At 44.5% G+C, this 26,013-nt stretch overlaps 1 protein-coding gene across 7 annotated transcripts in view; it reads right to left on the bottom strand.

Moving 5' to 3' along the window:
• Positions 1 to 26,013, bottom strand: part of ELMO1 (engulfment and cell motility 1) — a 521,901-nt gene that overhangs the window by 405,695 nt on the left and 90,193 nt on the right. For 5 of the 7 annotated variants that reach the window (XM_059396569.1, XM_059396564.1, XM_059396568.1 and 2 more), the window contains exon 2: positions 18,331 to 18,478. The exons of 1 other annotated variant lie outside the window; for it this stretch is intronic. In XM_059396569.1, the coding sequence (XP_059252552.1) occupies positions 18,331 to 18,408 (78 nt within the window). In that variant the 5' untranslated portion in view covers positions 18,409 to 18,478. Of the gene's footprint in view, positions 1 to 18,330; positions 18,479 to 18,604; positions 18,628 to 26,013 lie in introns of those variants that run through there. One more of the 7 variants, XM_059396566.1, reaches the window with a different exon arrangement.

The raw sequence follows: 26,013 nt of genomic DNA, 5'->3' as shown, positions 1-26,013 counted from the left end.
ACTTCCATGTCCCCTGACGGGGACAGCTCCTATTTACCACCTGTCGCTGTCCTTTGGCCGAGGCCCCTGGCCTGGAGGCTTACACGGCCCCAGCGCTCCCTTCGGGGCTCTCAATCCATGGTGCCCACGCTGCTGCCTTGATGGTGGCCCGGGGAGGCTGGCCGCACCCAGCCCACGTGACCCCATGACTATGAGCACCTCTAGACTGCGGGCCGCGGCTCTTGCCTCTGACATTTGCTTCTCAGGAACACCTTGTCCTAAAATGGACAACCCTGCAAACAAAGCCTGGCTTCACTGAAGCCGCACGCATTTCACATGTTTTTGATGACCCAAGGTCGGGGGATGGGGGGTGGGGTGGGCGGGAATCCTTCTGGGATGACATTAAGTTAACAGACCCCAGAAAAGCATTTAGAATGCTGAATTTTTATCCTTTCCCCGCTTTCGGAGATCTTGCCTCAACTCGGGAGTTCTCAAACAACTTTAGAAAGTGCCTTCCTGGGCTTGAGCCCCCCGACTTCTGCAGCTCCGGGTTTTGTAACCTGAGGCTTATGACTTCCCTCTGTGTTTCCGTCTTCTTTCCTCAAAATAAAAACTGTCCCTCGCACCCTGCGGTGCCGTGAGCCTGACTTGAGACAGCCCCGGTGGAAGCTCCGTGACAGCACCCGGGACAGAGGACAGCTCTGCACCATGTACGATGAACAGGCTCTTTGAATTCTCTTATCCCCTTCGGACACTTTGCAGGTACTTTTTTGGTTTTTTTTTTTTTTTTTTTTAAAGCTGTTTACATAAGGACATGGACAGATACCCAATTCCTCTTCTTCCCTTGAGAGACTCCAGCCCCGTTGTTGCCTTTGGCTCTCCTCTCCTCCTGTTCTTCCCTCTTCGGCTCATTTTCATTTCGTCGGCCCACTCGATTCTGCTTGCTCTGGAGGCTGAGACAGCCTCCAAGACATCTCGGTCACCTCCCGGGTGAGTGGGTGCCAGACGCCCCAGTGGCATGCAATTAACGCATACCGTTAGATTAAGAACTCATCTTTTTTTTTCAGACGTTTAGCTCCTTTCCCTTTTTTCTGGTCCCTTTCCGACTGCCGCTGATGCTCAGGCAGGAGCTAAAGATGGAACATCGCAAGAGGGAAGCAGAAGCAATCCCCGACCCCCGCCAGGCATCAGCCCTTCCATATGGCCGTCGCCTTGCAGTCCTTTAATTGCAAAACTGTTTTCCCCAAAGACTTTAAAGTTTTTTGGTCCTAGACTCTTAAAACGCCTTTCTCCAATACTTTAAAGAATGTGACAGATGCTTTATTCTGACACTTTGAGGCGATACAGCACAGCACTTGGGATTCTACTTTGCTTTATAAACGGAAATTCATTGAACATATTCTGCACGGCAGTGATGAGTAATGTTGGCCCAGAAAGAAAAGAAACCCAGCTCTCAAACGTCAGGACATCTCTGAGAAGGGAAACGCATGTTAACTACGACTTAGCCTACAATAGGATTTAAAGAAACTTTAATATACGATAACCAGCCTCGTTCCAGAGGTGCTTCCTGACATTGTGTCAGTGACACCAGTCATCTTAGAACAGCTCTATCTTCCCCCTCGCAAGCCCTATAACTACTCTCCATGCTTCGGAGCCGTACACTTTAGTGTGGAGGAATCTGATGCTCTCTGAGAGGTGTGTGTGCTTCTCTATTTACCTGATAGCAGCCTAAATAATCTGAAGAAGAGTAACACACACACACACACACACACACATACTTTTCTGGGGCAAATTTAGCTGTTTCTTGGAAAGTAAGTATTTTGACAACAGTTCCAATGTGAGTCACTGACACAAGATTGCAGGTATTGTCAGAAGTGACAGAGGGGCTCACAACGACAGCTCCAATGTAGTAAAACCTTGTGTATCATGTTAATTTTAAAGACTGAAAGATGACAGGCTATGCCACCTTTTTCTTGACAAATGAGGATTCGTTTCAAAAATGGTTTCCTTATAATGACTTGTACCAAGCTTCATGAAACTAATTAAATATTATGTTTTGGCCATATAAAATATAATCTTTGTGTCATAAAAATCACTGGACTGTGTCGATGAGCAAAGACATAAATAATTAGCACTCTTGTGTGTTAGTGGGTTAAAGACAAGTGATGAAACCTTTCTCTTTTAGGTACTCTAATACACTTCCCAGCAGACACTGTATTTTTCTTCAATTGTAAGGGAAACTGCAATTTTCGAAAGTGACATGAACATAAAAATGAACAATGTAAAAATGAAGCACCACTCATATCCATTATCTACTGTGATTCTCCTTCCTAGTCCTTGACTAGTTTATATCGTCCTAATATCTATGTTGCTAGAGATACAAGAAACACATTTTTCCCCAAATTTCAATATCTCAAACAGCAACAACAATCAATTTCTCCATTCCTATACACCCCTCAACCTTATTTAATATCAGTCCTCTCCAAGAATTATGCCCAGACGACTCTCCGCTGGCTGGCACACCACTTTACTCTACCACACACTTGCAACCGAGTGTCCTCCTCTATGTGAAAAGGAGGGATTCACTCTGCAAACCAAGTCAGGTCTGATGGTCTGCCTACCCTCACTCATGGGAGACAGGGTACTTACTCTGTCAAGTTCATATGTGAAACGTGATTAGTATTTATATTCATGGTTTAAAATCTAAAAGGCAGGGCCACCTGGGTGGCTCAGTCAATTCAGTGTCTGCCTTTTGCTCAGGCCATGATCCCCGGGGTCCTGGGATCTAAGCCCACATCAGGCTCCGAAAGGAGCCTGCTTCTCCCCTGCTGCTTGTGCTCATTTGCATGCTCTTTTTTCCTTTCAAATAAACAAATAAAATCTTTAATAAATAAATAAAACTTAAAAGGCAGACAGGCTCAGTATGATAAACGGAAATGCCTGCCAACCCCTGTGGATAGGGTATTATCAGACCAGGTACACAGACACCAGAAAGCCAGATAAAGCTCTGAAGGCAAAGTAAGGTTCAGGTTCAATTTAAACACGGGATTAGGAAGGCTTACCAACGGCAAAGCAACCGAGACTGGACATAGGACAGCAGTCAAAAGCACACTGGCAGGAACTGGTGGTAAAGGGAGTTTTAAGAAGTGAGTTTAGTTTTTGTAGTTTTTCCCACTTTCCCTTCTTGACTCTGCTTGCCGTGTGCTGGGCTTCCTTCTTTGATGAGTGGATGCACGAAGACCAATTCATCCTTCTTTCTTGAATGGAAATGGATGTGCTAAGACATCTGCCAGCAAGCAGTAGAAGGACATGGGCTTCCAGTTGTCAAATATATGTCCCAGGAACAGGACAATGACAATCAAAGGCTGAACCACAGCCTTGAAGAATAATAAAACAGGCTCTTCCTCAACTGTCTGTAATATGCAAACCAGGGTTACAACCTCACACGCTTTTTCTAAAACTCCCCTACCTTTGCCATATCACCAACCCAGACTTCTCTTACCTATTATCACTTGGCCAGCCTTACTGACCCTGATGATAGTAGTAGCAACTGGTTGCTGGGGGGAGGGGGGAGGGAGAGGGGAGAGGGGAGAGGGTGGTTGGGTGATGGACACTGGGGAGGGTATGGGCTATGGTGAGTGCTGTGAAGTGATTGGTGATTCACAGACCTGTAGCCCTGGACCTAATAATACATTATATGTCAATAAATTTTTTTTTAATTTTTAAAAACTTAAAAATTTTTTTAAAAATAGTAGTAGCGACTTACTGAGTGACTCCCATATTTCCCTACAAGATGGTATTACTGAGTCCATTTTATAAAAGAGAAAACTGTATAAGGATCTTGAGATATTAAGTAGCTGCTCAAAACTTCAAAGCATATGAAGCAAATCAGAACTTTAACCAGACTTATATAATTCCAGAAGCCTTGCTCTTTAACTCTGGCTCACATCTGGAGTCCCAGCAACTGTGAACAAGCCCAAGTGCCCAGAGCTAACCCCCAAAAGGAACAGTGCTTGGAATTATGGACAGCTTGGCACATAGTGAATTCACAATAGATATGAGTTAAGGCACAACGTGTTAGCACTACCATGAGAACAGTAGATGACCCTTTATCATGCATTACTCACGTATGCCATGATGAAATCCTAAGTTAACACTGAACTTTTCTCTTAGTTATTTATTTATTTATTTGAAAGAGCAGGGTGGAGGGACAGAGGGAGAGGGAGAAGATTCCCTGCTGAGCAGGGAGCCCAATGCAGGGCTTGATCCCAAGGACCCTAAGACCATGACCAAGTCAAAGGCAGACGCTTAACTGACTGAGCCACCCAGGCACCCCAATACTGAGCCTATTTTTTTAAGGTGTATTTATTTGTTTGAGAGAGAGAGAGAGCATGAGTGCATGCGTGCCTGACTGGGGAAAGGGGCAGAGGGATAGAATCTCAAGCAGATTCTCCACTGAGTACAGAGCCCGATGAAGGGCTCAATCTCATAACCCAGGAGATCACAACCTGAGCTGAAACCAAGAGTCGGACACACAACCCACTGAGCCCCAACACTAAGACTTTTGATATCCAGTAGAATTCTCTGTGCTCAGGTCCCCTTCTTATCACAGACTCAAATCCACATCCCCAGTGTTCACTTCACTGTAGTCCCCTTCTGCCTTAGGCCATTTTCACTTGAGTGTGTATCCTTCCATAACCTCAAACTCAAACCTTTCCCCCACAACTCTCTTTCTCAATTTCCAACTTTTACTCATCTTCTAGTTAGCCAGAAAGCAAGTTTTCAGTCAACATTACAGCTTCTCTGCCCTTCCTATTATTTGTCAGCCCTACCCAGTCAATCTCATGGGTAACTCTCTAAACTTTCTTCTTTATTCTGCCCAAGGGTACAGAGAAGCAATTAAAAGTAGATGCTCAGGGCACTTCTGGTTGAAGGTATAGTAAATGCAAAGGCATGGCTTAATGGATGTTTGTGTGACCTATGAAAGAGCTGACAATGTCATCATATTCACGAATGGGAGAGAGGGAACCAAGAAGCAAGCCAGAGGCAAAAGATGCCTAAACAGTTTGGACCTAGCATGAGTTTTTAAGCAGGAAAGTGACATAATCAAACGTGCATTCTCTAATGATAGGTGACTGCCCTGGTGGCCAACAGAACAGATCAGTGTACAAATTGGCCTGTACTGAAACCCAAAGAAAATATGAAAAGACTTACAACCATACAGATACCTGCCTTATTCTCCTGAATCTATTTGTCAAGTTCTGGACTGTACGTCCATTTAAATATCCCTCCGCTAGTGTTTTCTATCATGATAGCTGTCACCACCCTTTGCCCAGCTATTCCTGTAAGAAATCTTGAAATCATCAGCATATCCCCTCTCCCTTAACTCCCCATCACATAGAATCAATCATCAGTTTCCTGTTAATTTAATCTTCTTATACATCTTGATGAGACGTGTCTCACTTCTGTCTCCCATCACTACCATAAGCTACGGCCTATCTCTTCTTGCCTGGACTATTGCAAGGACTGCCTAATTAATGTCTCTTAGTTCATTTTCTCTCTCACAAAACATAAAGAGAAAGACAGCAAACATATTTCTCCCCTCGGCTGAGATTTCAGTGTAACTGGACAAAAATGAACTCTAGCATTCTGCTTTTCCTTCTGAAAATGAATTGCGGAGTGTAGGCTGTCTTCTAGGTAGATTTCAGCAGAGAAATCGTCTAAAAGTACAAATCAAACTGTGTAGATCCCCTGCTGATAAACCTTTCCTTCCCCTGTGGCTCCTGGACAAAGTATTAAGGCCATTTAGCTACTGTGTGGATCCCCTGCTGATAAACCTTTCCTTCCCCCTGTGGCTCCTGGACAAAGTATTAAGTCCATTTAACTACTCATAGCAGAGCCTCTACTCATCCAACCAGCCAAAACCAGAGCCTCTGTTCTCTCCCACTGTGGAATTTCACTTCAGTTCCAGAGAGGTAGGATATTAGCCAAGGTCTGCTCAAGTATTGCCTCTCCACCATTCAGTCCATTCTTTATTAATAGGACTGTCCATTAGACATAGGCTGAAATCCCTTAATGTACCCTTTTAACACAACTTGGCGTTCATATTTTTCATTCTTTCATCTTTTGGGTTATGTCCTGGCCGAAGTGCTCATTTTCATCTTCCAAGTTATCAATTCTCTCTTCAGCCAGATCTACTCTAGGGCTACTTTGTCAATGCATTTATTGCTTTTATTGATCTTTGATAGTTTTTTTTTTTATTTCACTTACCATATGTGTATTTTCCATTTCTAAGATTTCTAGTTAGTTCTTTCCCACATCCATATAGTCCTCAATGTACATCTGCCTACTTTGTACTCATAATCTCCCGCTTGTGTAGACATTGCCTTCTCTCTTTTAGAGTTCTGCCTTTGGGGCATAGCTGCCACATTAATGAGTAAATCCTCCCTTGTTGATCTCTCTCTTCCTCCACATGGCCCAGAGAGAACAGGGCTGGCCAGAGCCACAGCCACAGACTCAAGGAAGAGGGACTAGAGACGGCAAGTTCTCAGAGGTAACTGATTGGACAGCAAAGCTAAGGGATAGAGTAGGGCCCAGGAGGACACACAGTTTCAGCTTTAGCAAACTGAATGTATATTCACATCTATCACTAGGAAGAGGAAAACATGAAGTTTCTGAAGCAAAACTACACAGGTTTTGGAGGAGAAGGAACAATAAGGACAGTTCAGAATATACTGAGTTTGTGGAGCAAGGGACATACAGATGGGCAAGGCACATGGGCTGAGAGTCAGTTGTTTATATGGGTCAGGAGGTCAAGAAGGAAGTGAGCTGGAAATGATCAGCATCTTCCTATGAACCCAAACAGATCACCACAAACTTGTCCAAGAGTAATGACCCATCCACAAAAACTCTGGTTTTAGGGGGTTTTTGTTTGTTTGTTTGTTTGTTTTAGAGGGGAGTGGAGCAAATGGAAAGAGAGAGAGAACCTCAACTGGGCTCCATGCCCAGCTCAGCCTATGGTGGGTCCTAGGCAGGCCTCAATCTGGTGACCCTGAGATCATTAGCTGACTCCAGTCAAGAGCCGGACACTTGGGATGCCTTGGTGGCTCAGTCAGTTGAGCAACTGCCTACAGTTCAGTTGGTGATCCTGGGGTCCTGGGATCAAGCCCCACTTTGGGGGGGGGGAGGTCCCTGCTCAGCAGGGAGTCTACTTCCCCTCTATCTCCCACTCCTAGTGTACTTTCTCTCTCTATCTCTGCCTTTCTCTCAAATAAATACATAAAATCTCTTTTAAAAAAAAAAGAGTCAAGGGGCGCCTGGGTGGCTCAGTGGGTTAAGCCTCTGCCTTCGGCTCAGGTCATGATCCCAGGGTCCTAGGATTGAGCCCCACATTGGGCTCTCTGCTCAGTGGGGAGCCTGCTTCCCCCACCCCCCCTGCCTGCCTCTCTGCCTACTTGTGATCTCTCTGTCAAATACATAAATAAAATCTTTAGAAAGAAAGAAAGAAAGAAAGAAAGAAAGAATCCGACGCTTAAGCGCTGGAGCCATCCAGACACTCCCACAACCATTTTGAAAATGGATACAACTTATCTCAAAGCCATTTGGTTGTGTTTTGATTATGGATGGCTTTGATGAAAGGACAAAAATAAATCTTTATAAAGTCAATTAATAAAATGTAATAATATATTTAGAATGTATAGTGGGAACAAGGAAAGGTATGTTTCCTCTCACCACAGCCACCCCATTGCAGAAAGATTTCCCTGTGGAAATCCACCTAGAAACCAAACTAAAATCTGCAATTCATTCTCAGAAAGAAAAGCGGAATGCTAGAGTTCATTCTTGCTCAATTAAACTGAGCTCTTGGTTGACAGGAGAAATACGTTTGCCGTCTTTCCTCTTCCAAAGCATGGCAAACTCTATTTTATGAGGTTAGATAGACTCTGTCACGCAGAGAGAAAGAGCTAAAACCAGAAAGGGAAGTAGCCTGGTCACTCCATTTTAAGGAAGTTTAAGAAATAACTGCTATAATGCCAAAGCCAACAGGTTCAAAAATCAGATGAGGGATGACCATTCCCATCAGAATGTCATCCTACCTTAGGATGACATCACAGAAAGCACTAGCACAGCATCACCTGGGCTTTGGTGCATCTTTGTCATATGGAATGGAAGGAGCTCTTGCAGGTGCTATTTGGACTCTGAGAGCGAGGAGAGGCAAAGAATTAGTAGGACCATTCTATGGTTCAAGGTGTGAGGCACCTGCTGAAGGCTACTGTAGGAGCCAGAGGTGTCACCAGCACAGAGCATCAGAAATCCAGAAGGCCAGGGACGCTTGGGTGGTTGTCAGTTAGGCTACTGTCTTTGGCTCAGGTCATGATCCCGGAGTCTTGGGATCAAGTCCTGCATCGGGCTCCTTGCTCAGCAGAAAGCCTGCCTCTCTGCCTCTGCCTGCCGCTCTGCCTACTTGTGCATGCGCGCGCTCTCTCTCTCTCTCTCTGACAAATAAATAAATAAATAAATAAAATCTTTAAGAAAGAAAGAGAAGAAGAAAGAAAGAAATCCAGAAGATATCACAACAGTGACTTCCAAATCTGGGTCCCAGAGCACCAGCATCACCGGGGAGCTAGATAAGAACAGGAACCCCTGGGCCTCCAACTGTACCTACAAACAATCCTCTCCATATGTCCAGTATATTTCACACACAATTCCAGTGCAGAACCAAGCTTGGAAACCACTGATTCAGTCCATTCGCAAGAGAGAAATTTGTCTGTTGCCCTGGGGACATTTGGCAATGTCTAGAGACATTTTTGGCTGCTCCAAGTGGGGTAGGGAATGCTACTGGCACCTGCTGTGTAAAGGCCAGGATACTGCTTGAAGCCTACAATGCACGGGATGGCCCTCACAACTGAGAATCATCTGATCCAAAATGTCAGTGGTGCTGAGGCTAGAAATCCTCTAGGATTTCCGTCTAGGAAAATCACAGGACTTTTAATTTTTGCCATGCAAGGTTGGAACCTCCCATTCCAGAAATTCAGTCTCATTTTCCTGATTCTACGGAATGGTAAAATTGTTTATTGTGGTAAACTACACATAACATAGAATTTCCATTTTTAACCATTTTTAAACGTACGGTTCAGTGGTATTAAGTATGCTCCTCTTGTGCATTCTGTGTGCTATGCGATCTTAAAGTTCCGAATTCAAAACTTCTTATTTAGAGCTCAGCTGTCATTTTAGTGCACCAGGCTGTCCATATTTAAATGTCATGGGAATTATTGGTTTTCAGGCTACAGAACTGGCTTTAATGCACTCAAGGGGACATTTGTATTATTGTTTCCAATCTTGCGTGAAATGCATAAAGCTTGCAATCTTCTATGCACCACTCGGAAAAATTCATAATTGACTCCTAATGGTTACCATTATTAGGGAGAGTGCTGAGTGATTATCTCACTGAATCCCCACAATGCCAGGAAGGATGTACGAATATTGCCAATTCTTCCTTACAAAGCAGGAGGCCTGTCCCCAGTCACACAGCTCTTAAGCGACAGCCCAGACTTTGAGTCCATGTGAGTCTATCCCCAGTTCATACTTGTAAGCAGGGCCTGGCCTCAAAAAGACATCTCGCAGAAGGAGGTGGGCTCCTTCTGTAGTGACCCAGGCCACTTGCCACATTTTCCCTAATTAAAAAAAAAAAAAAATACCATCTTTGCTTTCACAACAGAATGCGTCCCTGGAGATCCTACCCTTAGCGGACAGAACAAGCAAATTGGCAATGGTGTATGTGTCTGCTCGAATCAGGCTGCTGTTGGTGGGGCCAGCTGGGGAGGGGGCAGAAGAGACAGAGAATCTGAAAAATGAAAAATGGCCAGGCAAGTGAAAGAAGTCAGACGAAGACAAATGCTACACACAGTGTCACTTATAGGCGGAATTTTTTAAAAATCACACTTACAGAAACAGAGAATAGAAAAGTGGTGGTCAGGGGCTGGGTGAGGGGTGTGTGTGGAGGAAATAGGGAGAGGCTGGTAAAAAAGTAGAAACGATCCTCTGTAAGATGAGGAAGGCCTAATGTGTAACGTGGTGAGTACCGCTGATGACACTGTGTTGTATAACTGAAATCTGCTAAGAGTAGAACTAGAACATTCTCTTTCTCTCTCTCTCACACACACACACATAGGACAAATATGTGAAGTGATGGACGTGTTAATTAACTCGCTGGGGGAGAAGACTCCCACAGTATATTTGTACATCAGATCACTGTGATGTACACTCTAAATATCTTATAATTGTATATGTCAATATACCTTGATAAAGCTGAAATGAAATTTAAAAAAAAAAAGAAGAAGAAGAAGAGTTACCAGACAGATTTACAGTTTAGTCAAAATTGCCTTGGGTTTTAGCATCATGTGGTCTTGGATTCAAATCAGGAGCTTCCCAGCTGTGTGACCTGAGACAGATTGATGAACCTGTGAAAAATTACAAACGGGGAGTCTACAGCCTGCCTTAGTGGGCTGTAGTAAGGGCGTGGAAGAGTCCATGCAGGGCACACAGAATGTGTGCTGATCTCATGGCTCGTGTGATTGTCACTACTGCTACTGTCACTGTTACAGGCAGAATGCGCAGAACTCCAACATCAAGCGCAACAGTGTAAATGTGCTTTCTGCAGTTAACGAGTTTTAGGAAACTCTTGGGCAAATCAAATTTATCCATGTTAGATTACATCTTAAATAAACTACAGAAATAGGACAGTTGAGGAGGGAAATGCAGGTGGTCATTCTGTACATGCTTGCCTAAAAGCACATCATCTAGATTTTCTTGTAGGGAAATAAAATCCCCAACCATATACGGGTAGGGGGGGTGCTACTATAATTCTTCTGTTTAGAGGATGGAGACTAGCCATGTTTTACTCTCATCCTTACTGCTCATAGTTCAAACCTAAAGCAGACACACGCAGAAACAGAAATCCATGTGAGGGATCATAGCTTACAAATGTACCTAAGACACAGGCTGACCAGAAGCATATAATCTACTTCAAAAGACATGCGTACATTTAAAAAAAAATGTAAGGAACATTCTGTGCAGAATACATTAACTGAATAACAGCTACAGGCAAAGGAAATGGTGTAAGCAATTAGAAGGATGGAGAAAGAACTGCATGATATCACACAAAAGAAGGTCTGAGCAGGAAGGAGGCTCTGGGCAGTGCTTCGCAAAGCCAGGACTTAAAGGAAGGAAGAGCTGAACACAAGGGCAGGAGGAATCCCAGCGGGGTGGGATTAGAAAGACTGTTAGAAAGAAACCACAGGTGATGAACCAGTACATAAGCGCACAGGAACACACTTCTGAAGGGGCAGCTTCTCTAAAGCAAGAGGGTACTTGAAAATCTCACACAGCACCTGCACATATCTTGAACCCTGGATGATATGAAGAGAAATCATGGAACACAGATGGAGTCATGTTCAACAATCTGACTAAGTCTCCGGACCACTCAAGAATCACCTCCGTGATTTTTTTTTTTTTTTTCCAATTGTGATACTCTCTTCAAACAGAATCTTTCCCCAAAACATCCAAAACCAACACAGGTCGATACAAGCTGCTGTTGCAGGAGTGAATGTGGAGGGGGTGGAAGCACACTGCATACAGCCCTCACCCCTGAAGCATCTGAGAAGGATCTTCGAGAAGGATCCAGCTGAGGTTGAAGATCATGCATCTCTCCCCGTCATCATTTTGGGGCCTGAACCTGGGGTCTGTCTGGTGCACAGATAATAGAGATGATCCAGATCCAGACCCCTTGCCCGACAGAATGGTGTGTGCTAGCTTTTCCTCAGTAGAAGAAAGCTCCATCTCCTTGTACGGACAGGACAGAGGAAACACACCTGGGGCTATAAGCAACACATCTGATCCATCCGTCTTCTCCATGAAATAACTTCCAAAAGTCAGTCACACCTATGAGACCACCTTTCTGCAGGTTTATGTCTGGGCAGTTTCACCAACCACCTACTTGTGTTCCGTTGGCATGTGAGGGTTTATATAGAGAATAATGTATCCATCAAACAGAGAAGGAATGATGGCCTGCAAGCCGGGCAGGCTAGTGACAGAGCTGGTATTACTTAGCTGGAAGTTATACTTAAAGCCCAGAGAGCACACGGAATCTAGACCAAGAGGATCAGTATCAGTGTCATAGGGCTACGCATTGAGGCTGAGACAGATTTGGACAAAAGGAGAGACATAGAATCATGAAGGAAACTCCCAACACCTAATCAGACAAGGGGGGAGAATCTCAGCTTAATGAAGGGAAGGGCGTGTTTCAAGAAGATGAGAAGGAACAGCTTTGCCAAGTGTAACCAGGAGAGCAAAGCCAACCAAGGCAGAGCAAAGACCACTTGATTTAACGAAGCAGAAGGCACTGCGGCCATCAGAGGGCAGCGCCGGGGAGAGGCAAGTTGTTACTCATCCTAAGATTAAGTAGACCCTGATGCCACACAGGGGGTGGCATATACTGGCAACATTTAAATCAACTCGGAATGGAAAGACAAGAAATAAATCACATACTAGCAAGAAAATTACTAGGTCGAGAGAAGGGTCTTCCAAAGTAAGAACAGAAATGCTTATTGGGGAACAGCCGAAGAGATGGGGTTGGGGCAGACTGAAAGCCCTGGGAAGAAAGCAGGACCACACCCTTTCCCTGTTCTGCTGGCAGTGAGGGGAAAGAGGACGGCAGGAGACAAAGGTGTCGTGGGCTCCGTGGAGGCAAAGGCATCTGCAGAGGAGCTGCGAGGCACAGACAGGAGTAGAGGCTTTGCGGCCTCGGTGTGCAGCTTGGGAAGAAAGCCGTGCAAGGACAGGAGAAACGGGAGGCCTGAGGAGCGTGTGCAGGAGCAGAACAGCTGCTGCCCAGAGTGCTGGTGAGTAGTCTTGGGAAGCAGCTATCACAGAGAAGTGCTAGGGAGCCACAGAAGACTCCACAGCACAAACTGGCTGCTTGTCCTGTTAGCATTCTCCCTTACTGCCAGGTGACGCCTCCCGCTTGTTCTTTAGTTGTGTCTCCTTCCTAAACACTAACAACATTAGGCAAAGAAAGAAGGAGAAAGGGAACTGTTCGTGATGAAGGCAGGTAAAAAGGAAAACCAGCATGTCTCTTTTCCTTTCTTAAAGATTTTATTTATTGACTCGAGAGAGAGCACGAGAGAGAACATGAGTATGGGGTGCTGCAGAGGGAGAGAGAGAAACAGACTCCCCGCTGAGCAGGGCTGAGCCAGACACGGGGCTCCATCTCAGGACCCCAAGACCACGACCTGAGCCAGAGTCAGACCCTCAACCTACTGAGCTACCCAGGCGTCCCACGTCTCATTTTCTAGCCAAATGAGAACGTGCTTACACTAGCAGCGACGCGGGCTGCCTTCACGGAGTGATGACCCTGAGCCAGGCAATGCCCTACATTCTGGTCGCACGTTTCCTTTACTCTTCACAGCAATCATGAAAGTGGAAAATGATGACGTCAGCTTTACAAAACGAAGAGACTGAGGCTACGAGAGGGTGAGTGAGGCTCTCACAGAAATGGGGCCACCCCCGTTTCGGGGTCCTGGAGCCTGGAGGACATCGGTTAGGCCACCCTGGCTCTCGGCAGGACGCCTCTCGTTGGAGCGGTGAGGGGCTCCATGCTCTTGACTGAGAGCTGGGGAGATAACCAGACGAGTGGGCGGGCGCCCTTCAGGCTCAGTGCGTCCCCACGCCCAGCCACGGCAGCCTCAAGTGGGTCCTGAGGGAGAAAGCCCAGCAACAGGCAGCGGAAAAAACAGAAGCCGCCAGTAAGAAGGCCAACGCGTGCTTTGACAGCCTCCTATGATAGCACAAGCACCACTTGGAGAAAGCCCTCAGGGCCTTTTCCTGCTGAGTGGAAAACACAGAAATGTCTCCTCACAATTTACAAAGAAGACAAACCAGTCTACTGCTAGCCGACATGCCCTTGAACCAAACGGGCATGGTTAGGGCAAGGCAGAGCAGATATGATCCACACTCACCAGGAAGCGCCCTCTCCTAGTTATCCATTAATTAAATATCTACTTATTAAGGATGGACTGTTCTCTGGGCACCAGAGAAACAGCATTCAGAGAAGGAGCCATTTTCAGACTCCTGACTTTTTCATGAGCCCCTGGACCAGGACATGTGGGAGCCCCCCCACCACCACCACCACCCACCCCATCAAACTCACTCAGTGCTCATCACGAAGCAGATAAAGAGCCCCCCGCCCCTGGCCAATGGCACCAACATCTCTGCACCTAGGCTGGGACTAGGCCGTTTTCACAATATCCCTGGGTGATTTTTGGGCACACTCCAGGTCGAGTCAGACCACTGGTTTAAGTCAACATTCAATGACAACTCAGGTGACAAATAGAAGGACACTCGAGGCTCTAGAACACGAGACAGCGATCCCTAACCCAACTCCCAGAAATAACCTTTTAATGAAGCAGTAGCCACCCAGGGTAAAAAGGAACAAAGAGCTCTCTGAACAAAGGAAACATGCCAGGGGGAAGAGGAAGGGTATGTGACGCTCACTGAACATGGGAGATTAGAAGAAAACCCAAGTGGGGCACCTGGGTGGCTCAGTGGGTTGATCCTCTGCCTTCAGCTCGGGTCATGATCTCAGGGTCCTGGGATCGAGCCCCGCATCAGGCTCTCTGCTCGGCGGGGGGCCTGCTTCCTCCTCTCTGCCTGTGTCTCTGCCTACTTGTGATCTCTGTATGTCAAATAAATAAATAAAATCTTTAAAAAAAAAAAAAAGAAGAAGAAAACCCAAGTGACAATCATTGCTTAAGTCCTCACTACATGTGCAAATATGTTTCTAATTCTTGTGCCAAGTTCTGATGTGTTCAAGAAACCACCTGAGGGGCACCTGGGTGGCTCAGTGGATTGGGGCCTCTGCCTTCTGCTCAGGTCATGATCCCGGAGTCCTGGATCGAGTCCCGCATTGGGCTCTCTGCTCAGCGGGAAGCCTACTTCCCTTCCTCTCTCTCTCTGCCTACTTGTGATCTTTGTCAAATAAATAAATAAAATCTTTATTTATTTATTTATTTATTTATTTGACAGAGAGAGAGAGATCACAAGTAGGCAGAAAGACAGGCAGTGGGGGAGGGGTGCGGGGAGCAGGGAAGGGAGAGGCTTAACCCACTGAGCCACCCAGGTGCCCCAAATAAATAAAATCTTTAAAAAAAAAAAAAAAAAAGAAAGGAAGGAAGAAAGAAAGAAAGAAAGAAACAACACGTGATACCAACACTGCCGCTAGGCTCTTCCTCCAACTCCAGCAAGGCAGGGCCATCAAGGGCTGGGATTCTAACTCTTTGTGTGAGGCAATGCCAGGAGGCCCACAATTTATCCAACTGTTTAGAAGTTCAGTCATGAGAGTAAGGGAAGCCTTGGTTTGTGTCCTGGTCTCATGGACTGGCAAATCACTGAACTTCCAAGAATCTCAGTATCTGCATTTCTAAAACCAGAATCATCACCACGAATGACACAAAGGAATCATCATGTACCTTCCGATACAAGATCCCTGAGAAGGACACTTGTCATCTTTCTGGCAATTCATCCCAAAATGCAAAACCTGGGGGGAAAGGATCAGAGAAATTGAAACTGAAGGACATCCCACAAAGCTGTACTGTACTCTACAAAATTATCAAGTTCACAAAAGATAAAGAAAGACTAAGGAAACATTCCAAATCAATGGGAACCAAAGGGAAATGGCAATAAACATAATAATACATGATCCCGGAGGGAAAACTCCTATAGGGAAATCACCTATAAAGGACATTACTGGGACAAGTGACAATTCCTGATTATGGGCTACGGACTCAGAGTTAGATGATAGTTTTGAAGAAAGGTTCAATTTCCTTGCTTTTATCAAGAGAAGATGGTTATATAAAAGAGAATGATTTTCTTCTTAGGAAAGACACACCGAGTATTCAGGGGTAAAGGAGGGTGATGTCTCCAAATCACCCTTGGATGGTTCAGAAAAAAGATATATGCTAAAAAGAGAGAAAACCATAAAGCATATGAAGCAAAACATTAATAATTTTAAAGAATCTGGATAAAAGGCGGTCAGAGGCTCTTTGCCGTTTCTCCACTTGAAATTGTACTGAAATCAAGTTACTCCTCAAAACTATCAGGCCATGAAATAACAGGGAAAGACTGAGAAGCTCTCAAGGGCTGGAAGAGAGTGAGGAACCGTGACGACTATATTACAATGCGGCTGGCATTCCTGGATTAGATCCTGGAACAGAAAAAGGACATTAGCGGAAAAACTGCTGACATCCCAATAAAGTTGGAAGTTTAGTTACCAGCCACGTGCCATTGTTAATTTCTTAGTTTGGGGAAAGGAATCCTGAATGAATGATAATATATTTCCTAATATATTAAGATGTTAGCATTAGGGAAAACTGGCTGAAGGGTATATGGAAATGCTCCATATAACCTTTGCAATTTTTCTGCAACTCTAAAATTGTTCTAAAATATAAAAGATAGTTTTTTTAAAAAGTATCAAGACAGAACAAAGAACACAGAACAAAGGCCATCGCCAAAGGCAAGAACAGGACACGGACTCCACAAACCCCGAAGAATGTCTATCAGGAGCTGCTGTCTTACAGCAGTGGTTCCCAAATACCAGGGGCCGGGGCAGAATGAAAAGGAAGTAATTTACTAAACCGCTGACTGAGCATCTCTTGGCAGAGGGTCCACAAGAACATTTACACAAGTGCTCCAGGTGATTCTGAGGAGGCTCTGACTCGAGCACCAGGTATCCAGCTCAGCACCTCCCAAACTTACCGACACACAGGATTTCCCAAGGATCTAGCTAACATGCAAATTCTGGGTCAGGAGGTATGCGGTGGGGTTTGAGACTCGGCATGTCCAGGGAGCTCCCAAGTAAAGCCCAAGCAACGGTCCTCAACCACACAGATGGAGAAGGCAAAGCAACAAGACAGAAGGGGTCTGGGTCCAGGACACTGGGGCATCATGGCAGCCCAGAACTGCCCATGTGGGTAGGACAGGCCAACTCCTCTTTGAAACTTTGGCTCTCTCGGTTGTAGCCAAACTAATTCTAACTACACTGAGTCTGCACCAAGGAGTCCCAGGCGGATTTAAAAATTCAGCTCACACCCTCTCTCGAGCAGCACATGAAAAAGGACAAACATCTGTTAGCTGACACAAATGTGGATAAAACTACTGAGTGGGCTTCTCTATCTGTGTGGGTTACTTCTAGAGCCTCACAAAAACTACCTCAGAGAGCGGTTAAAATGACCATGATGAGCTGGACGGATGACACCTTTTTTGATGACAATCCTAAAATTTTACCCTTTCTCACATCCACACTCAAGCTCAACTAATTCTGATGTGACCTTTATCATTTATTTTAATGAGTCTTTTGGACCCTCACAATGCCATCCAACTCTTGCCGTATTCTTCAGCCAGATAATAAAATCCAACTGGGGGCAAAAAAGTATAGATCATAATCATAAAATAGTGCTGAGAGCATAAATAAGAAGTAGAGTTGCCATGGTACCCTAATTTTGAAAATGTCGAAAGCCATCTAGAATCCTACATTATTTGCGTTATGAAACCCAAAGTGTACATTAAGTCTCAACCTTTTATTTTTCTCCCCCTTAAATCATCTGCTCTGGAATGACAAAAAAATAACCTTCCTGAGATAACCTGTAATCAAATCCAATCAAAGACTGTCAAAATCCAAGCTAAAGGAAGCCTTTAAAGGTAAGGCCATTTAAAACATCTTCTGGATATTTCTTCATTCAGTCAATATTTGGAACATTCATTATATGCCAGACAATACACTAGACACAGTGCACTTTATACTGACAAAATTATAATTGGCTGGGATACGAGACTGAGTCCTCCTAGACTGAAATAATCACCTCATTAGTAGGCTGTTACTATAATGCACTTGTTGGCTTCTGCAAAGATCAAAGGGGAAAGTGTGTCAAAAAATTAAGTTTTGTATTGCCTATAACAAAACAATCTGCCCATATTCATGAACCCCTGCCAGGCAGGGCTGGGATGACCTCCACTGTGTCCACTGCCCAGAGCCCCAGCCGCAGGCCCTGCCGCCTCTCTCACAGCCTCAGACACAAACCCTGTATTGACACAATCCGAGTGCACGTTGAGCGAGTATAAAAACCCCATCCATCGCCGCTGTATGTGGTACAGAAATCAAACTACACTGCAACTATTATTGCACAGATTTTTCACCACAGCCAGACAGAGAAAGAGGGGGCGGGGGAGAGCAATCCAAAGTCTGTGAAAATGCCAAAACAGAAGACCAAGAATCACCCCCACACTGCGGCGGGCATCACTGACCTGGTCGATTTCCATGAGTTTGGGGTAGGCGCCCGGCCATTCTATGGCCACCTTGACGATGTCCGCGGGCAGCGGCATGGTAAACCCCGAGGGTCCAAAGCCGGGAGAACCGGGATCCTACAGTGCAGATGGCCACACGTGTCTACACCTGATGAAGAATGACAAAAAGAAAGAAAAGTTGCTCGGTGCCGATGCAGGGTGAATTCTGCTTCATCACTTCCTGTTTTCACTGGCGGTTTTAGGTATGAGAAACGGCTCTGGGTGCAGAACTCACAGGGCACCAACTGCACTGCCAGCGGCCACTGAGGAGAGAAGACAGGGGAGGGGAAGGTGCCGATGGCCTGGAGCCCCGGTCGCCCCAAGACGTGGCTCCGGCGAGGGACAGTGTGTCCCTTACCCCGGGGCTGGGCTCCACACGACGGTGCCCAGGGTCTGAATGAGCTGGGCTCACTCTGTCCAGAAATACACGGAAACTTCTCGCGCTCAGCAGTCTCCGGAAGAACAGATTGCCCAGGAAGTCATGGTCAGGAAGCAGCGTTTCTTTAAAGTGTTTTCTGTGTGTCACAAATAGAGCTCCGCACTATAGCAACCAGGATATGGTGAGGAAGGAGAAATGCCCCGAGGTTCGCACACAGGCACACACACGTTCCCTCCTCAAGGCCAGTGCACCCAGATGCCTTGAAGTGGGGGAAGCAAATTGACTGATGAGGCTGATGCGGCATTCAGGAGGGACCTTGAATTCTGGCTGGAGTTAACAATGTTGCTTTCACAAAGGAAGGTAATCCACCGCTGCCTCTCCCAGATTAGCCCCTGTCTCTAGGATGACTTTTTTAACTTCATATTTTTGAACAGGTTGAGACTTTTCATGTGATGCAAAACTTAAAGGTGTTTATGAAAACAGAGCATAGAATCTCCCCTTGTAAAGTTACACACCTACCCCATGTCCACGGTCACCCGTTTCTCCAGCTATCCAGTTCTTGTGTGACCCTCCAGAATGGCTCCAAGTATATAAGGCAAATACAAAAATATATTACAGTTCCCCCTCTCTTTATAAAAAAGAGGCAGCATTCCATACCTTTTTTGTTCATTTCGCGTATTTATATATTAATACAAATGAGGCACCCTGGCTCCTTTTACAGAGGCAGAGCAGTTCTCTTTATGGAAGTATCCTACAGGATAAGCTAGTTCTCTATCACCTGGACCCTGAGGTGATTTCCTACTTTTGGCTATTATGAGGCTGTGGTGAAGAGCCTTATGCACTCAGCACTTTGCTCATAAGCGGGTATGACAGATGCATAGATATGAAATTGGGGGGTCAAAGAGCATATGCAGTTTTATTTTGTTTTTAAAGACTGCTTTATTGGGGCGCCTGGGTGGCTCAGTCGTTAAGCGTTTGCCTTCAGCTCAGGTCATGATCCCAGGGTCCTGGGATCGAGCCCTGCACTGAGCCCTGCACTGAGTTCCACATTGGGCTCCCTGCTCTGCAGGAAGCCTGCTTCTCCCTCTCCCATTCCCTGTGCTTGTGTTCCCTCTCTCGTGGTCTCTGTCTCTGTCTCTCTCTCTGTCAAATAAATAAATAAAATCTTTTTAAAAAAATAAAGACTGGTTTATTTATTTGAGGGTAGGGGCAGAGGGAAAGAGAATCTTAAGCCAGCTCTAGGCTCGATCTGACAACCCATGAGATCATGACCTGAGCCAAAACCAAGAGTCCACTGCTTAACTGACAGAGCCAAACAGGTGCCCTAAGCATATGCAACTGTGAATTTTGATAGCCATTTCCAGACATCCCTCCACAGGCTCCGTACCAGTCTATGCTCCTGCCAGCAACAGATGAGGCTGCCTATTTACACACAGCCTTACGACCAAATGGGAACATTTGTACACCTAACAGATTGAAAAATATATCACATGTACTTTTAATGTGTATTTCTCTTATTCTCTTGAGTGAGGTTGAACATAAAGAGGCAAAGTCCTCATGCCAACGTTTCTGTGAACTGCCCAAATCTTTCATCCCTTTTCTATTGGGTTTCTGGTCCTTTCCTTTCAGAAATTGATCTGTGTATAAAGATTCTGATCAAACATGTGCCTTTGGCTCTTTATCAGACCAGAGTAAGCTTCGTCAGTTATGATCCCCATCTCAGTGGCAGCTGGACATCACCAAGATGACGGAGATAGCAGACTTACTAATGGCCACCTTACAACACCGGCAGTTATAGAAATAACTGACTCCACCGAGCTGACAAGTACCAGAAATGAACCCAAACAAAACGGCTGCTCCTTTGGCCAACGATGATGAGGGAAGCCTGCTGTGAGGCTAATCAGTGCTAACCGGCAAAAGCAGATCTACAGAGCAGTGGTTCAGTCACTGATCTGACAAACAATTACTGAGCCCTACCTATTCTGTGCCAAGAGCTGGGGGTACAACAGCAAATCCAGTTGTTTATCGGCTCAAGGGATCGGGAGAAAAATGCAATAGGGAAGGAGCATCTGAAGCATGGGAATGTGTCTGTTGAGAGGGGCAGAAGTACACTGGTAAACAGGGAAATCTGGGAAAGCTCCCCAGAGAAGGCAGCATTCAAGAAGAGGCTTGTGAGAGGTGAGGATATGAGCCAGGAGGCCATCTGGAGAAATTATGTCAAAGGCCAAGGAAACAGCAAGTGCAAAGGCCCTGAGGCCTGGCATATTCCTGAAACAGGCAAGTGGCTGAAACCAAATAAGGGCAAAAGTAGTTCTAATAGAAGCTGGGTCATAACTTAGGAGGTTCATATTCTTGACTCCCTAGACAATCTTGGTTTACGACTCCTAAAGGAGAAAGTTAATATCCATGTCTATCTATTCAGAATATAAATTGGTACAGCTTTCCAGAGGTACTTTTTGAAAACTGTACCAAAAGCCATATAACTTCCTATTCTCTAAGTTATTTTACTTTTCTAGAATATTTCCTCAAGAAATAATTATTCAGTTAACTATAACAATGACAACTGCTATTTTGGTTATGATTCCCAAAACTTAGGAACAACTGAATATTCTACAACAAGAACCTGTTAAATAATTATGAAGTCTCATATATGTAAGTACAAGTAGACGATCAGTACTGGAATCTTCCTCTTCATAGCCTGTACACTCTTTTACTCTCTTGTGAATCCTACAATGTACTATATGTCTATACCACATCACTTTAATTCAGGATCCAGACTAATTATAAGCCCCAGAATAAGAATTAAGAAAACAGGTTCTAATGTGAAAACAGACTGTGTAAAGATCAGTTAACACTATTAAAAACAATGGACACACAATCTTGAGGGGCAAGAGAATGGATAATGAAAATTAAAATGCATTTTGAGCACCTCCTTCCCCCTTCTACACAAAATAGTCTAGAATTACACTAAGAGGGGTCATCTAACCACCCAGGAATCACCAACCAAAGGTGCTTTTCTTCCCCTTTAACTGGTATTTATTTCTCAAAGACTGTTGAGACCAAGCCTGTTGAACAGGTGAGAATACAATGCTGTGGCTCTCCCTGAGTCCCCGAGGAGAACAAGATAGCAGAGGTGTACAAAGGAGTCCTTGAGAAAGCCAAGAGGCTAGGGGGAGTGCCCTGGGAATTCACTTGACAAGTCCTATTAGACCTCATGGCGTTGCCCACACTAACAAACAGCACGGATGGGGCTCCTTAGGCGTAGAGTCAGGTGCACCATTGCAGAATGAATAATCCAGTCCACAGGGTTATCCTCGGAAGTCCACATTTTATCCTCTTGAATTTATATTTGCATGAGGAACAGTTAAATCTAGCTCATCAGAGCCACCAGCAATAAAACTGAGCCTAAAGCTGTCGAAATTGCCCAGTAAATAGAAGGCTCGTAAATTTATGTAAACAGCCTGATACAATCATTCTTATGCAAACTAAAATTTAAGACCCTCTAGAGGGAAGTCTCTGCAGCTGGCTAGACTAGACACTCCAACCCTTCTGTCTTGTAACTCTCCAGTCCCTGGAGGCAATTGGGAAATGGGTGGAGAATGCTACAATGTCCCTGCTTGCCTGCTGACTGATTGATTTTATTCCCATTTTAACAGGGAGATTCTACAACCTTAATATGCATGTCAAATGGCTTGTTTATAGTTGAGTGAATTTAATGAGAGTTGGAGGAATCACTTTTTCTTTGGGAGTTAGTTACCAAAGTCTGCGTGTCAGTTAGATGTGACTTCATAACCCTGGAGCGAGTAGAAATTTTCTTTATCATTCTGCTGAGTGTCTCCTTAGCTTTGGGCCACGTTTCCAAGACAACGGAGAGAAACTGTTCTTGATTCCATCTAGAAATCTGTCTGTCTCTACACATTGTTCTTTGCCCAAAGTTCTATATGCTTCTGAGTTTGAAAGCTCACTTCACTGTAGTCTCTTAAAGATCTGTTACATCTCTACATGTTTTCCCATCTATTTGATTAGGTTTGGGGATGCATAATGTTCCCAAATACCTGATCTTCCCCTCCCCCCTCAATTTCCCATATTGTTTTCGCTTTCAGTCCCTATAATGGCTTTAAACTCTTTTATCCTGTTTCTAGACTTTCTGTTACACCAGCAAACTCTATTAAGAGGAGAGAGAGAAAAGCAGCCTGAGAGGACATTCCTATAGGAGCTGTGTAATGGAAAAATGAACATACTTGCCCTGGTGAACTGTGTGTCCCCACGATTACACTGACAGAGCCCGACAGATGGGCCAGTAGAAGCCAAAAGGCAGATCAATGGGAAAGGAACACCAAACAGCTGGATAAATGATTTGCTTTAACTCCTCTGTCCCTTCCTTCCTCCCCAGGAAAACTGTCCTCTGCCTCACTGGCCATCATTATCCACTGGTGACAAATAATAGGTTTATAATGATTATGGGAACTTCCCCCCAAATATTAACACATTCCCTGAGGTGATGGAGGCCCCTCTCTCATGATGGTGGGCTACTGTGTTCCCCTAAAAATGTTGAGGTCCTAACCTAATGTTGAGGTACCTAAGAATATGACTGTATTTGGAGATAAGGTCTTTAAAGAAGTAATTAGGTTAAAATGAGGTCATTAGCAAGGGCTGGATTCCTGACTGCCTGTATAAGAGGAAATCTGGACGTGGCAGGTATGGAGGGACAATCATCTGAGGATACAGTGAGAAGACAACTGTCTACAAGCAAAGGAGAGAGGCTTCAGAAGGAACCAACCCTGCCAAAACGCTGATCTCAGACTTCCAGACCCGAGAACTGGGAGACAATACGTTTCTCTCGTTGAACTCATCCGGGCCGTGATACTTTGTTATGGCAGCCCTAGCAAAGGAAGACAGGAAGCAAAGGAGAGGCAGATGATTGATAGAAAGACCCTTAAAATCTTGCCATTCTAGAAAGCACCATAAAAATTTAAAAACAAAACAAAAAAAAAATCAAGAAAATATTTGCAATAGCTATAGCAACCTGGTATAAATATCCTTAATAATGATCTCTTATGAATATATTTTTAAAAACTTGCAGAACCTAAAAAAAAAAAAGTAGTCCACACAAGAGGAAATGAATGATCAATAAATACCCAAAAGATCACCCTTAATTGTATTAAAAGAAATGCAAAGTAAAAGAGCAAATCATACCTTTTTTGTCCGTCACACTGGTAAGAAATAAACATTTATTGATTGGTGAGAATGTGGGCAAATAACACTCTCTTACACTGATACAATCAAGAAAAAAAGCAAAAGCCCTTTAAAAATAAATAAAATTACTTTATTTTTAATCCATAAGATGTAGACTAATATATCTGGCTATTAGAAGTCTGTTCTCCTGAAACTACTAAAGCAGGGTTTCTTAACTGCAGCACTATTGACATTTGGGATCAAATAATTCTATGCTGTGGGGCTCATCCTGGGCACTGCAGGAAGTTTATCAGGGATCCCTGGCCTCGGGCCAGTATTAAATGCCAGTTACACAATCAAATGATCGCTTATAAATTGGAGACAATCAAAATGTCTGCAGACATTGCCAGACATCCCTTGAGGGACAAAATCGTCCCTGGTTGAAAAGCAGGGAACTGAGGTGACGGATTCTAATCCTGATTTTATAAAAACATATTATATGGACCAAATTTACAAAGTGGGCAGTGACAGCCATGCATATACTATTTTAACTGCAAAAAAAGGAGGGGGGGGAATGAGATGTAGAACAAGAATCATTTAACAGATAAAAAAAAAAAAATCTTTTTAAGTGGCTTAAATCAATAGGAAAGGGAATTTATATAAATTTATGAAAACCTTGCTACCACTTGGGGTCATCTTGTAACCTTTTACTCTAGGCGCCTTTTCTCTCGCATGCAGCTCTAGTGTGGGAAGGTCTACTGAGCCTTCCCATCTCTTCTCTTCAGGTGGCGGGTCCCATCCCACAACCAAGAGTGGGCATGTGTGGGGCCAATGACAATGCCCACCTCCCTGGCAACAGCGACTGATTGGGCCGAGGGACAGACACGTGATCCAAGCAAATCCAATGCTGGGGATCCTTCCATGAGGCCTGGAAGGAAAGAGTCTGTCTTCCTGTGGGGGGGTTGTTTGGCAACCTTCTTCCCTCTATGTGGGGACGGGCCATCTGTGATAGGAAGGAATGGGGCAAGGAGAAGCAAAGACAAGCAGCAGAGAAAGAGAGGAGAGAGGAAAAGAGGACAAGAGTCCTAATACATTGAGTTCCAGACTCCTTAACGCTTTTTCTTCCATTCTCTGAGCTCTCCTAATACTCTCCCTAGATATATGAGCCCATAAATTCCCGGTTATGCTAAGTGAGTTTGAGTAAGGTTTCCATTACTGGTAATTGAAAACCCCTAATACACCAGCCTCATCATATCTGTTTACTGCCCTGAGTTATAATCTCGCCAGTCCCTTGAGAGACAACTGGCACACAAAACACCCACTGAAGTTACACAGTCTGACCTTGGAGCTAAACAGGAATGATATTTTATTCACTGGTTCTAGAGCTCAGATACCTGCATGCCAACATTTCTGATGGAGTCTTCATTGCCCAGAAGCTGCTTTTCCTCTCTCGGCCTGCAACCAGGAGTCATGCAGGCATTTCAGGAATAAGCCTTAGCCCAGCAATTCCCACACAACACTGCTTCCTTCAATATGAAGTCAAGTAATATAAAAAAAAAAAGAAGAAGAAAAAAAAAAGAAGAAAAGGAAAGGAAAAGAAGGAAAGAAAAAGTTAAGCCTCTTGTAAAACACTGAATGCAATAATAGCTAATAATGGAAACAACTAGTTCACGTACCATATACTTTTTGTAACAATCTTATGAAATCGGTACCATTAGTAAACCATTTTACAGACTAGGAAACTAAGATACACAGATACTAAGTACCTTGCCCAAGATCTCATATCAGAATATGGAGCTCAGCCAGAACTTAATCCACTTCTGTCTGATTGCATAGCCATGTTTTTAATCACTATACCACATTTTTTAAAAGGCTCCTTTAGTAGAGGGCTTCTTGGGTCTTTAATGTAATATACATCTACTGTGAAATTTTCATATGCAATACATAATATTTCCCAAATGGATCTTTCTAGAAAAAAATTTTTTTTTTCATGGAGCAGCTTATGGCACCAGTTTCACATGGGATACACGTCGGGAACTGATGCTTTGAGACCACTTGCCTCCTTTGTTTCTCGGGGGAAAAAAGAAGAG

Source organism: Mustela nigripes, chromosome 4 (genome assembly GCF_022355385.1).
Source record: "Mustela nigripes isolate SB6536 chromosome 4, MUSNIG.SB6536, whole genome shotgun sequence".
Classification (NCBI taxonomy): domain Eukaryota; kingdom Metazoa; phylum Chordata; class Mammalia; order Carnivora; family Mustelidae; genus Mustela; species Mustela nigripes.
Note: the sequence above shows the minus strand (reverse complement) of the source record. Positions and strands in the feature narration are given on the sequence as shown.